The sequence below is a fragment of the Hyla sarda genome, chromosome 2 (assembly GCF_029499605.1).
Source record: "Hyla sarda isolate aHylSar1 chromosome 2, aHylSar1.hap1, whole genome shotgun sequence".
Classification (NCBI taxonomy): Eukaryota; Metazoa; Chordata; class Amphibia; order Anura; family Hylidae; genus Hyla; species Hyla sarda.
In genome coordinates this window covers 366,490,534-366,504,785 of record NC_079190.1, presented here as the reverse complement: position 1 = coordinate 366,504,785, position 14,252 = coordinate 366,490,534, and the positions used below count along the sequence as shown (strand labels likewise).

The window sequence follows — 14,252 nt, the reverse complement described above, 5'->3', positions numbered from 1 at the left end:
GGCCCCCGGGTGACGTCGCACCCCGCCCCCTCAATGCAAGTCTATGGGAGGGGGTGTAACAGCTGTCACACCCCCTCCCATAGACTTACATTGAGGGGGCAGGGCGGGGCGTGACGTCACGATCTTCCGTTCCCGTGGTCGGGAGCCAGATCCTCCAGCGCTTCTGGAGCAGTAACAGGTGGGTGCTGCGTGCTATATTGCGAGGGTCCCCAGCGGCGGGACCACCGACAGACATTTTATCCCCTATCCTTTGGATAGGGGATAAGATGTCTAGGGGTGGAGTACCCCTTTAAGGGTATGAAATGTATGAGGACAACCTGTAATGCCCCTTACTCAGCAGTTTTAAGAGCCTGAAGGATCAGTGTGAGCTCATAACACCAGGTCTCATATCTGTAAGCCATCCTTATCTGGGCCACATTAGTTTTGCGGATGTCATTTCCTTGTGGCCCTTCCATTCTATAGTCATGTCCAAGAAAATGTGCCTTCTCCTACAATTTAAAAGGAAATTTTGTTAAAATTAATTAATTTTACATCTCCTGCTTAGCATTGTAAAGCAGCATGCTATGGTTGAACTCAGTAATGAGAGGTCATATTGTGGTACATACTAATATTACTGTACTGCCATGTAAGTCCGTATAATTGTGTTAAAAAGAATCAAAACATATCTAAAATTTCTTTTGTGCTGCTTAATCCACAAAAGGTAGAATAATTAGCTGCAATTTACTTCTTACTAGTAATTTAATAGTAAATGATTATGCTTATTATTCCATGCATTGTCTTCAAGTACCGTATGTTATTAAGGGTATGTGCACCTCTGAGCATAATTTTCTGTGTGGAAAGACAGCTGGGACCACCACCTATTCTTAAAGCTGAGGAGCTATTTAAGGTCTTTAAAACATTGTACATCTGACTGTGATCTAAAAATTTCATATCTCCAATCTATGCTGTCAGGTAAATACATGAGAGCTTTCCTGAAGTAAACAGAAAGGCTCAAAAGGTATATGCCCAAGATATGAGCCTGAAGATGCCTGACACTCACAAGAAAAGTTTTTGGTCCTTCATTGCACTGGGGAACCCCATTCCTGCATTGTCTTCTCTTCTGTCTCTATGACATTTTGTAATAAATGTGTACAAAGGTCACATACCTTTTATACCTGCCTTTGGAAATAAACATAAAGGAGTTCTTCTGAGATCTAAACCTATAGCCCATCCTTTCCCTCTCATCAACCTATTTGTTTAAATACCATTCATTAGCTATATAGAGCAGTCCCCCCCTCCCCCCCATCTTTGGTTGTCACTTACATGCATGAAGTAAGAGAATTACATCATCCAGCCATCCACTCTGTCTCTGTCCAAATCCCTCTATGAAAGAAGCCCCTACCCTCCTGAGAGACACAGACCGTGTAGTTTCTGCCCTGCACTGATGAGTCATGCTCTCTTTAGTGCTGAGAACCGGGAGCGTTGTGTGCCTCCTCAGCCAATCAGACACTGAATCTCTCTCTGCTGCTCAGAGCAGGAGGGTGGGGCTGCCCTCAGAGAGTGAGTTGGCAAAGGGAGGGTAGGATTGCAAGGAATATTAAGCAGCCATAGAAAACAACAGGGACCACATTAGGCAGGATGGTTTACAGGGAACATATCCAGGTAGCGTTGAGGCTTTGGATATTTGTTTTTAATATATATACTTCTCTGGAGTACCATTTTAACTTTCCATTCTCCCAGTTGCACATATTGTTCAGGGTTTAGGCAATAATTGCCACTGAGGGTGTATTGATCTGAACAAGTTTCAAGCAGAGAAAATGTCCTATGCCAACACCTGAGAACTGTACAACCTGTATTGTTTTAGGTCAACTCAAGGTAAGTATTGATTCAGTTATTGTATATATCAGATGTTGCTGAGTTGCTTCAAAAGCGTTAACTTAAGGAGAACTTGTTGACACTATAGAGTTGTCACTTTTAGTGACTATTTCTATGACCCATGAGATAGCTATTCTTTTCTCATAACTTTGGATTGTGCTGTTTCTCAGTTATTCCTCTTTGTTTTTTATTACGACACTGACAACCAGGCCTTGCCATTCCCAAGAAGTGTGTCTGATGTTGACGGCACTGACTGGGCCGTGTTACAGTGTGTATGGGCACAACCCTTAGCTAGTAACACCCAGCTGTCAATTTATTCATAAATTTCTAGAAGCAACAAGAGGGACAGCACAAGAAAGTTCTAAGATAATGTACCCCAGAATTGTTATTTCAAATACTAACCTTTTTTTAAACAGACATCAGAGGAACTAACAGGTCCTCTTTAATTTAGCCACCACTACGGAATAAAGAATAGTACAACTTTCTGTTCTTGCGTATTAGAGTATGGTATACTAGTTGTCTTAGGCTATGTTCACACTACAGAATTTCTGTGTGGGAAATTTCACTCAGGAATTCCACCACATGAACCTACACATTAGTGTGAATGGGTCTTCTGCTGACCCATTCACACTGCAGAATTTCAGCCGTGCAACATTCTGCACAGAAATTGAAGAAGAATTAACATGTTCATTCCAATTTCCGTCCCTTCCTGAAGCCCTGTCTCTTCAGGCAGCCCAGCAAGACGACCGAGCCCAAGCTGCCTCTCAGCAGTAATATGGAGCCTTGTGACAGTCCCGAGGCACAGTGCATGCACAAGATCTGGCATTACTTGGACCACCTCCAGTGCACCAATGGACTGTTAGCATACAGAATAACTATGGCTATTTCGCTATAGTTTATAGCAGTGGTAGGAAAGTATATGTGGTGTCACTTTCCCTTCTATTTGGCACTTATTTCCACTTAGATTTTAACATTTTATCTCCTATCTGTCAGTTGACCCTCTCACTCCATGCATCTTGTTTAATTAAGATTTGTTACTTTTCAGTTTGAAAGTGGCAGCAAATAATGGCAGGTAGAAACTACACTAATACCGTGTTTCCCCGAAAATAAGACACTGTCTTCTCCTCAAGAAGACACACTATGGCTTATGTTCAAGGGATATCTTATTTTTATTAAGTATGGTACAACAATACAGAGACCCAAGGACTGTTGCTGGTTGGTGCTGCGTGAGAGAGACCCACAGTGCTGAGTAAAACGGCAGCCACAGCTTTATTCTTCCCCCTGAGGACCCACAAAGCAGAACTTTCTGTTCCTCGCTTCACTGAGACTTTCACTTTCTGTCTCCCTTTATGCCGCAGCTGGCAACACGGACAGAAGGACCGGGACCTGACGGGGGGAGCCGACCTTGGTGATAGAGCTTCAGACACCTCTCCGGTCACCTCCTAGATAGCAGCTGTCACGATGGGGCAGATGAGAAGGGCTGATTGTCTTCTTTACTTCTCTGCGCCGGTACACTTAGCTACGCCTACCACTATGTCTTATTTTCTGGGTATGGCTTATATTACGCCAATGCTTAGAAATTCTGCTACGGCTTATTTTATGGGTATGTCTTATTTTTGGGGAAACAGGGTAGTATATTAAAGGGGTATTCCGGGCAAAAACATCTTATCCCCTATCCAAAGGATAGGGGATAAGATGTCTGATCACGGGGGCCCGCCGTTGGTACCCCCCACGATCTCCCTGCAGCACCCGCACTCAATGCGGGGCTGCATCTCCACTTTTGAAAATCTCCAGGTTTCCAGGACTGAAGATGTGGTGTAACACCACGCCCCCTTGTGACATCACACCATGCCCCCTCCATTCATGTCTATGGCCGTTACGGCCAACATGCCCCCTCCCATAGACATGAATGGAGGGGGCTTGACGTCACAAAAGAGCGTGGCGTTACATCCCATCTCCAGTCCAGGAAACCCGGAGGTGTCCGAAACTGGAGACGCAGCAGCGCATAGAATGCGGGTGCTGCAGGGAGATCGTGGGGGTCCCAGCGACTGGCCCCCCGCGATCAGACATCTTATCCCCTATCCTTTGATGGGGATAAGATGTTTTTTGCCCGGAATACCCCTTTAAGTAAATATACCCCATTTTAAGACATGTATTGTAAGTACACACCTCGTGAGATAATCCACATTGCAGAACACTGCTCCTTGCAATTTCACACATGTCACAGGTGCTGAGCTTGAAAACCTGTGCGGCAATGGCAAATTCTTCCATCAGAGGCTCCTGTAGCCAAAAAGATGAATAGTTAGAGGTTTCTGGAAAGAGCATATCCCTTTTTCGAGATAAACATGCATACTTCATTGAGAGCAGTTTGGGGTGAAGGCATTCAGCCAACAGTTATCTAAGGCCAGCTTTGTTAAAAATTATTAAAGGGGATTCCGGATTCCAAAGACTTGCTTTGGTAGTGATGACTCGGTTAGCCAATAACCCTCAAGGTCTGAACAAGCATACTAGCAGTAAACTGATCATTACCCATGAACTGAGTTTTTGTGGTATACCAATGACTTAGCGGTCACAAGAACCACCGTATGTGCATGGCCTACTAACTTCAAGTGTCTGGAACAATTCCTATCAAAGCCTAGGAACAGAAGTTTGAGGGTCGATGGACCAGTGAAGCATTGAACTGTCCTAGCTCTAGTGAAGAACCTCTTAAGAACATTACATTTCCTGTTCCACCTGGTGTATTTGGAACTGCCAAGCATAGTCTGCCTCATATTTAGTCTTCTGCATATTATCATATCTGCCATTAAGATTGATCCTGGTTCTTGACCTGTTTGTTAGTATGCTATATCCTGCCTGGTCCACGTGGTTGTCGATCCGTTGTTTAGGGCGGATGGGTAATAGGAAGGGACAGCTGTTGTAGGGACAGTTAGGGCTCGTTATCTCCCTGCTCCCTGCCCCTCTTTCATGACGTAAGGCGTTTGAAAAAAGGCAAGTCCATTGAGTGACAAGCAGAGCAGAAAGCTATTTGTATTGGCTGTTCTGGATTGTATAGAGCATCACTGTGCAGAGATCTGGCTGTGGGAAACTGAGCATGTGTGCCCGCCAGCATATGGCTCATAAGGCAGACAAACACATCACTATACACCTTTAACACTAGGTGGCAGGAAATGTCATAAATCTTTACTTGATCATTTTAATAACTTGTAAATGGCAGATATAAATAAAAACTAAAACTAAGCTGAGTCTTCCTATTCTGTATAGATCACTTTTCAGCAGTCTCCAGAAGGATTACAGTGAAAAGTGATAGTGATCAGTACATAGATAAGACGCCACTTAGAACAGCTTAGAGTTTAGCCTCCCGCCTTTGTTGAATGACTTCTGAACAGGACACACAGCATGCCTAAAAAATTTTTCCATTGCAGTGCACATGGTCTGGTCCAGTCTATTGTGTTAATGTCCATGTTGCTTGCTGTAAGGCATGTCTCTGAATACTGTTAGAGAGATGATAAGGCAAAATGGCTTCTTCCTTAAAAATTTACTAAAAATTAAAACAATAAAATCACAAACAGGAAAACGATTAGAAAAAAAGATTGTTTAAGTATCTGCATCAGTAGAAAAAAGCTCTAGATAATACATTCCCTTTAAGCCAATTATGTATTTCCCTTCAGATTTGAATGTCAACATGATAAAAGTAAAGTACAGTATGAGCATGTTGTTACCTTGGTGTAATGGAACTGCATTGGATCATCTGTAGACAAGGATATTACCAAACCTTTTTCATGAAAGTCAAGCAAAGGATTCTTGGCATATTCCAAAAACAGACTGTTGTTACTCAGAGGTGACATGGCAATGGGAATTTTTCCCAAAATGTACAGGTATTGAAGCACGGGACTCTGTAAAATACAAACTTAGTAAACTCTACAAAAATAAGAATCATAAATCACTAAATAAATTATATTTTGAAGGAATTTCAATGCGAATGCCCACTACTAAACACCATTGTATTATTAAATTTAAGCTCAATTAATTTCTAACTATATTTTATAGATTTATCTATTGGATACAGAGCTCTAGATCCCCTTTTTCTGTTCACACAGCCATGGCCTTAAAGGGGTTATCTGGTAAAAGGTTTTTTTTTTTTCCTAACTATGGGCTTTGTGTTAAATATAAAAAAAATAAACATTAATTCACCGCCAGCGCTCCCGCTGTGCCTCTGGTGTCCTGCATTCCTCCAATGCTGTCGTCTCCCTGAGCTGCAGCGTGACGTGTTGGACCTGGGTGACGCTGAAGCTCAGGAAGATGATCGCACCCAAAAAGGGAATAGTGTATAACTCATCAGTAACAGTTGCAGTAACAGCTTTCCAATGCCAGAAAAAAACCTGTGTAGAAACGTAGCCTAAAGATGGTCTAGACAGACAGAGGCAATGACAAGTGGAATATATGACAATATAGAACTTTGCATTTTTGGCAGCGTTTTTGCTGTTTTTATATATTTATTTTTTGCAGAAACCAGTTTTCGAGGTCAGTGACAGTTTTTCAAAATCATGGCATGCCCTAGGAGTAGCATATTTTTTTTACCTAGTTTGTGGCATTTTTCTCCTACAGACCACTTTTATTTTTTTTTGTGTTTTTTTTTTTTTCATATTCTTCAAGATAAACCTTTAAATAACTTGACCAAAAAATTTAATGGATGGTTATGGGAAAAACACAATAAAAAAGAAAGAAATAAAACACATGTGGTAAATGACGCAGTTTTGAAAAAAATGTCTCAAAAATTGCATAACAAAATGAAAAAAAAAAAAATAGCATGAAGCCCAAATAAATAAAAAAAATTAATAATAATAATCATAATAATAATTTGCTGCTGTTTTCGGAGGCTTTTTGTAAACCTAAAAAAAAGTCACATAAAAGATTGCGTGAAGGGATCCTTTATATTATTCTCTGCTTACACTGTCATTTATTATAGACTGGTACGTGTTATGTTAAACCCTGTGCCTTTGATCTTGAGTATTACTGTGCCTGGAACAGGTTTCTCATTAACAAAGTATAGAGAGAGGAGCAGAGGTGTCAGCTGTCTGTAAAGACAGTGTGATAAGCCTGGGAGAAAAAATGTAGGCCAAATTACCTTATAGCTTTGACTAGGTTTCTCAGGCCTTTAGTCTGGCCTTGCAACCTGGAAGCTTGAACCGCTGCATATTTTGGAGGATCTGCCCTGTGTAGTCGGGAAGTGCACATAACAAAACTAGAGAGGGATTTTTTTGAAGACAAAAATTGGGAAACCTCATATACCCTGCTTCAGCCCAGAGAGCCTGATTGGAACAGTGTTAATTAAAGACTTTATACCTCCATCTTGAATTGGAAGCATTCAACCAACTTTATGTCACGTAAAGAAAACCACAAGTAAACAGTTCAAAGTTACCCAAGTCTCCTATCATTTGCACTTCATTATAAAAGACCCCTCACCTTACACCAGCAATGAGACACTACCAGCATCATACCTCATCACTGTACAATACCAAGGTGTATGGAGGCTCTAGTGGAAAGTCTGGGAAAAGCTGACCAGATTGTGGCAGAAAAGAACTTCTATTATTTGGCCACACAGCCCTCTCAATAATCCTCAACACCACACACTTACCCCTGGGTTATTGATCCTTTTACACTCCTCACCTTTACCTTTTGAAAAAGTGGTAGTGAAAGCGCCCTTCTATCACAGCGCATGTAAAGAGTGTGTTGTTTCATACAGAGTCCCCCAATATGCAGTGTAAGAGCACAGAATACTGGGCACAGCCATGTTGCTGGGAAGTCATATGTAGCCATAATGAATAGTGTTGAGCGGCATAGGCCATATTCGAATTCGCGAATATTCGCGAATATATGGACGAATATTCGTCATATATTCGCGAATATTCGCATATTCGTTATATTCTCGTTTTATTTTCGCGTATGCGAAAATACGCGTATACGAAAATTAACATATGTGAAAATTCGCATATGCGAACATTAGCATATGCGAATTTTCGCACGGCAGTCTCACACAGTAGTATTACAGCCTTCTTTACACCACACAAGCTGGAAGCAGAGAGGGGTGATCACTGTGATGTGCACTGTGAAGAAAAAAAAAACGAATATTCGTAATTACGAATATATAGCGCTATATTCGCGAATTCGCGAATATGCGATATTCGCGAATAATATTCGAATTGCGAATATTCGCGAGCAACACTAATAATGAATAGTGGAGGAGTGAATAGACAGCTCCCCTTTATTCCTCCCTAGATGGAGTGCTGGCTTATTAAGAAGTGTTAAGTAGGTCTGGTGGTTTTGAAATCAGAGCCAAAAAAGGGTGAATCAGAAAGATAAGGAAGTAAACTACTATAAGAAAACACTTTTAAAATGCATATAATTGTTACATATTGCTTGTCAATACATGAAGCAAAATTATTGATGCTAATATCTTTTTAAATTATACATTTTGGAAGCTTGAAGCCACCAATAGGAGTATTAAACAGTATTGTATTATTCACACACCGAAAAAACTTTCCTAATACCAGGCTCCAAATAGTAAATAAATAAGGGAGTTCATAAGAACCAACAAATACAATATCGCTTAAAGGTGTGTAAGAAAACACCCCAAAAAGAGGTGAAACCCCAATAAAAATTGAAAAGAATAAAATAGTATAGTACAATAAAAAATATGTGGTTAAAAATATTCTTTATTACAAAATATATACAGAATTAATTCATGCGGGCATAAAAAATAGATGATGAAAAAATATAAATGGATAAAAAGGATGCAGGTGCTGGGTTGGAGAGTCCTGTATAGCTAAAAAGTGGTCATATCATATATAGCAACAGATAGGAAAGTACAAAGCCTAGTAGTACAAAGTCTAGACAAAGCCGCTCCAGGCGAAACGCGTCGGACTAGTGGTGGTGGGGCTGGTGGTGAGTCCTGTATCTATTGCATTCCATTATCTTGAGCCTGTCTGTTAACTACTGCTGTCTGCTGCTATACATCCCTTTTTTACTACTATACTGCACTAAGTCACCTTGTATAATTGTTATTTCCCTGTGTTCAATTGTTCTTCTTTTTGCATGAATTTGTGCCATACACCACGGTTGTGTATTATATCATTTATTGCCACTTTGTTTGGTTTTTTACACTTGTTATATTGTCCCTCCCCACCCACCGTCCCTTTGTTTTGCACTGCACCTGATGTGTATTATAGACTCAGCACTGCATCTTTTTTTATTAATTTTTTCACCTTTTTGCACCAGCACTTTATACCAACAGCACAGGCTCTCTGTACTTTCCTATATGTTGCTTTATATGATATGACCACTTTTTAGCTATACAGGACTCTCCAACCCAGCACCCGGATCCTTTTTATCCATTTATATTTTTTTCATCATCTATTTTTTATGCCCGTATGAATTAATTCTGTATGTACTTATATATATTTTGTAATAAAGAATATTTTTAACTAAGTACGGTATTTTTATTGTACTATATTATTTTATTCTTTTCAATTTTTATTGGGGTTTCACCTCTTTTTGGGGTGTGTTCTTACACACCTTTAGGTGATATAGTATTGTATTAGTATTGCATACAACTAAGCCCCAGAGGTGAGCTCCATCTAGTGGACACTGTTTTAAAAATTCACCAAATTCAATAAAAAAAATATGTTTAAAAAAATTCACCAGCTTAGGGTTATTGGATCAAGTATGTCTTTGTGTACCTATTGTTATCAACTAGTCTTTATAACTACACTGTGTGTTGGTATACTTGTTTGTGTACTGTTTTATCAACATATAAAAGATGAGAAGTGGTAGTGTACTCAAAATAGCCATTTAAAAGTTTGCACATTTACCTTTTTCAAGTTCAATCCATGTGAAATATTGTCTGCAGTCATGAATGCTGCTAGTAGATGAGTGATAGCGCCAGCCTCCCCACAGTGAGGGCGGAAGAGGAAAGTGTTCATTCCCCTCTCCCTGGAACGAAAATATATTTCTTACTATGTGTCCTCCATACTTATACTCACTACTTATCTTTTATGTTTATGAGTGCTACAGAAAGAAGAAGAAAGTTCAGGATTGTCCTAAACTTCTTTAGCATCCTGGATAAAAAGTCAATCAGTTTCACAGAAAATTAATAACTACGAATAAATTTGATGAAGAAAACAGTCAATAAAGATAAGAGTTGGCATACCAACAAGATGAATAACTTGATCTATGCCAAAAATATGTGCGTACAATGTTTTAGGCCGATGCCCTTCATCAGATTGGCGTAAGTAAGAAAACGGATGAGATGGAGGAAGGCAGTAGCATCAGAAACCTGACCCAGACAGCATAGAATAAGCATTGGTAATGACGATCTAGTGCCGGCAAGTGGCATCAGAGTACAACAACGTCACTTGTCGGCACAAGAACGCATTACCTACACTTACTCTATTGTGTCTGGATCAGGTTTCTGAGGCTATTGACTATAGATGAAATGATCATTCAGCAGATGATAATTCATTGAAAGGTTGTGCAACCATCAACCCACTTCTGTCTAATGTGTATGGCTGGTGACTATCCTGTTTGCTGACAGTTTTCAGGTAGTACACATTTTTGCACTCACTAGTCAGAGTAAAAATAAACAAACAGGTTAAAACACTTCTTATACACCCGAGGGCATTGTACCCAAAACTGTACAATAAAAATGTTACAAATCTTGGGAGCCTAGCAGGATGGCAGCATTATGATTTGTTCCACCTAGTATCTAGGATCTGCGTCTTGGCTTACAAATAGCATTCTCGAACTACAGACTACCATGTCACTTTGTGTTCGTTGTGAGGTTTTACAATATGTTTTTCCGTGCTAGTATAGATTTATGATAATCCCATGGTTTACAAGCCAATTGTCATATAGATGATTTCCCATTACATACACGTCTGGTTTTTATTTCATACATAAGATAGTAATTATTAGTTTACAGTAGACTGAGTCTTCCTAATAATCTAATTTACAAGTCTATTGTATATAGTGAGATTTGAGCTATAGACAACTATTTAAAGACAATGGTAGAGGAAATAATGTTAAGTCAAATCCAGCTAAGTCTGCTATTATATCCAGCTATTATTGCTTAACAGCACCTTTCCCATAGGGTGGATATGGAATGTGTAGAAGTAGTTGGCAAGCTTTCAATCGCGTTCTTGCTTAAAGAAATTTTGGACTGGTGTTAGGAAGGGTAGAATAAAAACATATAATGGTATCTAATGTGGGTCAGAAGATAGGAGGGTCTGGATAAAACAACTGACAATTACCACTGTTAGCTGCATATATTATATGAATAGAGTAGAGGTTGGTTGGCTTTTAAAGTAAATTGGGCCACATCCGAAAACCTAGAGTTAGCGCATACTATGCAGTCAAAAGTCCTCAATAGAGTGAATGCTTAAAAGGAATGTATTTTTACAACATGACCTATTATCAAGTTTTTTTTATGGTAAAAACATTGTTCATGAGTAGGTATATTCAGAGTTTTTTTATGCTATCCCATATTCATAGGATAGGGAATAACTGTCACATCACAGGGGGCATGACCGTTTGGACCCCTGTGAATTCCAGAATTGGGCCCCAACTCCATTGTTTTGAACACAGTGGTGACTTGTGCATGTGTGCGCTACTACATTCACTGTGTATGGAGCTTCTGAAGAGAGCCAAGTAAATTAAAGAGTTGCTGCTTTATTCAAATCAATAGAGATCCATGGATTGCTGGGGGTGCCAGTAGTTGGACCCCTCACAATCTAATACTTATCCCCTATGTCATGGATACTATGGGTTACTAAGGGCATAAGGGTTACCCAGGCCTGGCTGGCTGGAGGAAGGGAAGGAGGTTTCAATAGCCTTCAGCATGTCACAGTGGTTTACTGGAGTAAGTAGTAGCAGCCTACTTACAGCAGCAGGTTGAGAAACCTTTAAAGTCAATTAGAATTTTGCCCCAGCCAGCCAGGCGTCTCAGGCCTGGCTGGAAGTAGCAGGTTTGCCAAAAAATCTATTTTAATTTGGCCAGTAGCCCTGGCTGGCTGCAGGGCGTTTACAGAAGCTAAAGCAATAAATTAGTATTTTGCCCCAGCCAGGCAGCCCAGGCCCAGCTGCAAATCACACTGAGACCACAGCAATGGAGCAAACCTTTTTTGGGACATGTATTGCCCCTGGCCGTAGCTATCAACTGTGGCATGCACTGTTCTGCACACGGACAAGTTAATAGAGTGGCCCACCCTCTCCGCCACATAATTGTAGAGGCAACCAGGTATGCGCCACCTGAGCTGACCACACCCCATTAGTTGCCTGAAGGTCTATCTTTCTAATCTTTATCTCTCTCTTTCTAAACACTAACTGTCCCTATTTCTCCTCTCTTTGTAATCTGTATCTCAGTCTCCATCTTTCTAACCACTAACTGTCCCTATGTTTCCCTCTCTCTCTTTCTCCGTCTCCTCTGTGCAGAAGTTCCAGCGCTCTGAACGCTGTGGGTGACGTCATTGCCATTTAATCTGTGTCCCAGGCTGTGTCCTATTGGCCTTTGTGTTGATTGAAACAGTAAGAAGTAAATTACATGATAGACCTGGGTTATCATGTGATCTGCTGATGTCCCTACATCATCTCACCACCCCCTGCCACCTCTGCTTCTTATGTCTGCAAAAAAACATGCTTTAAGGTTTTACGTGCTATTTACTGGTAAAAAGTCAAGTGTTCGCCCAGCCGGAAAAATCCTAAAGTTCTGGTCAAATCCGGGTTCACTGGATTTGGCTTGCTTATCTCTAATTACCACCAATGCAAATATAAGGTAAATACAATTATAACCAAAATGGGGAACTGGATCCATGTGTTTTCTCCTACAGAGCATGCCAACTGCATTTTCTAATAAGCAAGAAGTGGCTGGCCCTTTGGCTTACCTCCTTAGGTTGTTCAGCACTCTGATGTTGGCATACATGTAGTAGATATAATATGTATATGATGGGTTCTTCTCACTGGTCCAGTCCTGGGGAAATGGACTCTTTGCTGAAAACATATGGCCGCTGTGTTTCGACTCATCATCCACACTGTCAAAGGCAGTTATCTAGTAAATGAAAATACAAGAGTTTTGTAATTAATTTATTGTACTTTATGACACATTATCCATATAGCTTTAAAGGGGTACTCCAAAGGATAGGGGATAAGATGTCTGATGGCGGGGGTCTCGCCACCGGGAATCCCCGCGATCTCTCCTGCAGCACCCTGTGTCATCTGCTGCACAGAGCAAACTTTGTTCCGTGCCTAATTATGGGTGATACAGGGGCCGGACTATTGTGATGTCACGGTCCCTCCTCCTCGTGATGTCACGGTCCCTCCTCATCGTGATGTCACAGCTCCGACCCCTCAATGCAAGTTTATGGGAGGGGGCATAGATATCTCATCGAATTTTGTTGCAAATGTTGATGCAGATTCAGCCAGGAATGCAGAATCTGATGCATGTTTATAATCCACTGTTGATTTTTTTTTTACAACGTAAGTGAATGAGATTTGTTAACTCGGTCACATCATATCTTACTTTATCTTACTTTAAAACACCAAAAGTTGAGCTGTACTTGTGTCCAAGAACCAAACTTACATGTCTCAGGAACACGCTGAGCTCTTTATTGCCATTTGGGTTGACTGTAGCTTCAAACACTGGCTTGAAGATATTTTCCAGCATTTTTCCAAAATTAGGTACAGACTTCTGAGCTCTGAAAATGTCACTATGAAAATCAATTACACAGATGAAATCACTGTATATGACCACATTCCATGCAAATCATTTTATATTGCATATAGTATGATAGAAATCCACTCCACTGAATATTATACTGACTTTCTATACAGTGCTGTGTATCTGGTATGCTATAATTTATAACGATCCATCTGTAAATCTATTGCAGAGCAATTTAATAGCATGTATTGGCAAACTGGTTTGTTGTTGTCTTATTTCTTTGCTTAGTGGAAATAGATGTGGTTTGGCAATCTGTAATTGAAGGAAAGGGGCATTTCACACACCTTCATCAGGTATTTTCTAGGCACCTCCTGCTTTCTCTGCTAAAATAATAACCTTTCCCTGTACCCACCCTGATTGTTTTGTTCATGGCAGTCAACCAGCTGCCCTACTTCTTATGACATGAAATGGAAGTGAAACTAACAATGCATATCATTTACTTCACATTTGTTAATCCATTGACAACTAATCAATCTACACATAGACTTATGCCCGAGAGACTCACTACAACAACAGACTGTTTCGGTAAATTAATCGTTCAGAGAAGTCACACACAAATATGTTTTAGCCCTCATACAGTAGAATTACTTATGCTCAGGGAACTGGTAGGGGATTGCCCCAGGTGGTTAAT

At 40.4% G+C, this 14,252-nt stretch overlaps 1 protein-coding gene across 1 annotated transcript in view; it reads right to left on the bottom strand.

Annotated features, from left to right (window-relative positions):
* Window positions 1–303: 303 nt before the first annotated feature.
* AMPD1 (adenosine monophosphate deaminase 1) overlaps window positions 304–14,252 on the bottom strand; it is a 46,428-nt gene continuing 32,479 nt past the window's right edge. Inside the window, exons 11-16 of the mRNA XM_056560170.1 lie at window positions 13,484–13,610; window positions 12,789–12,952; window positions 9,723–9,843; window positions 5,574–5,747; window positions 4,024–4,134; window positions 304–488 (exon numbers count right to left, since the gene is read on the bottom strand). Of these exons, the coding sequence (XP_056416145.1) occupies window positions 330–488; window positions 4,024–4,134; window positions 5,574–5,747; window positions 9,723–9,843; window positions 12,789–12,952; window positions 13,484–13,610 (856 nt within the window). The 3' untranslated portion in view covers window positions 304–329. The remainder of the gene's footprint in view (window positions 489–4,023; window positions 4,135–5,573; window positions 5,748–9,722; window positions 9,844–12,788; window positions 12,953–13,483; window positions 13,611–14,252) is intronic.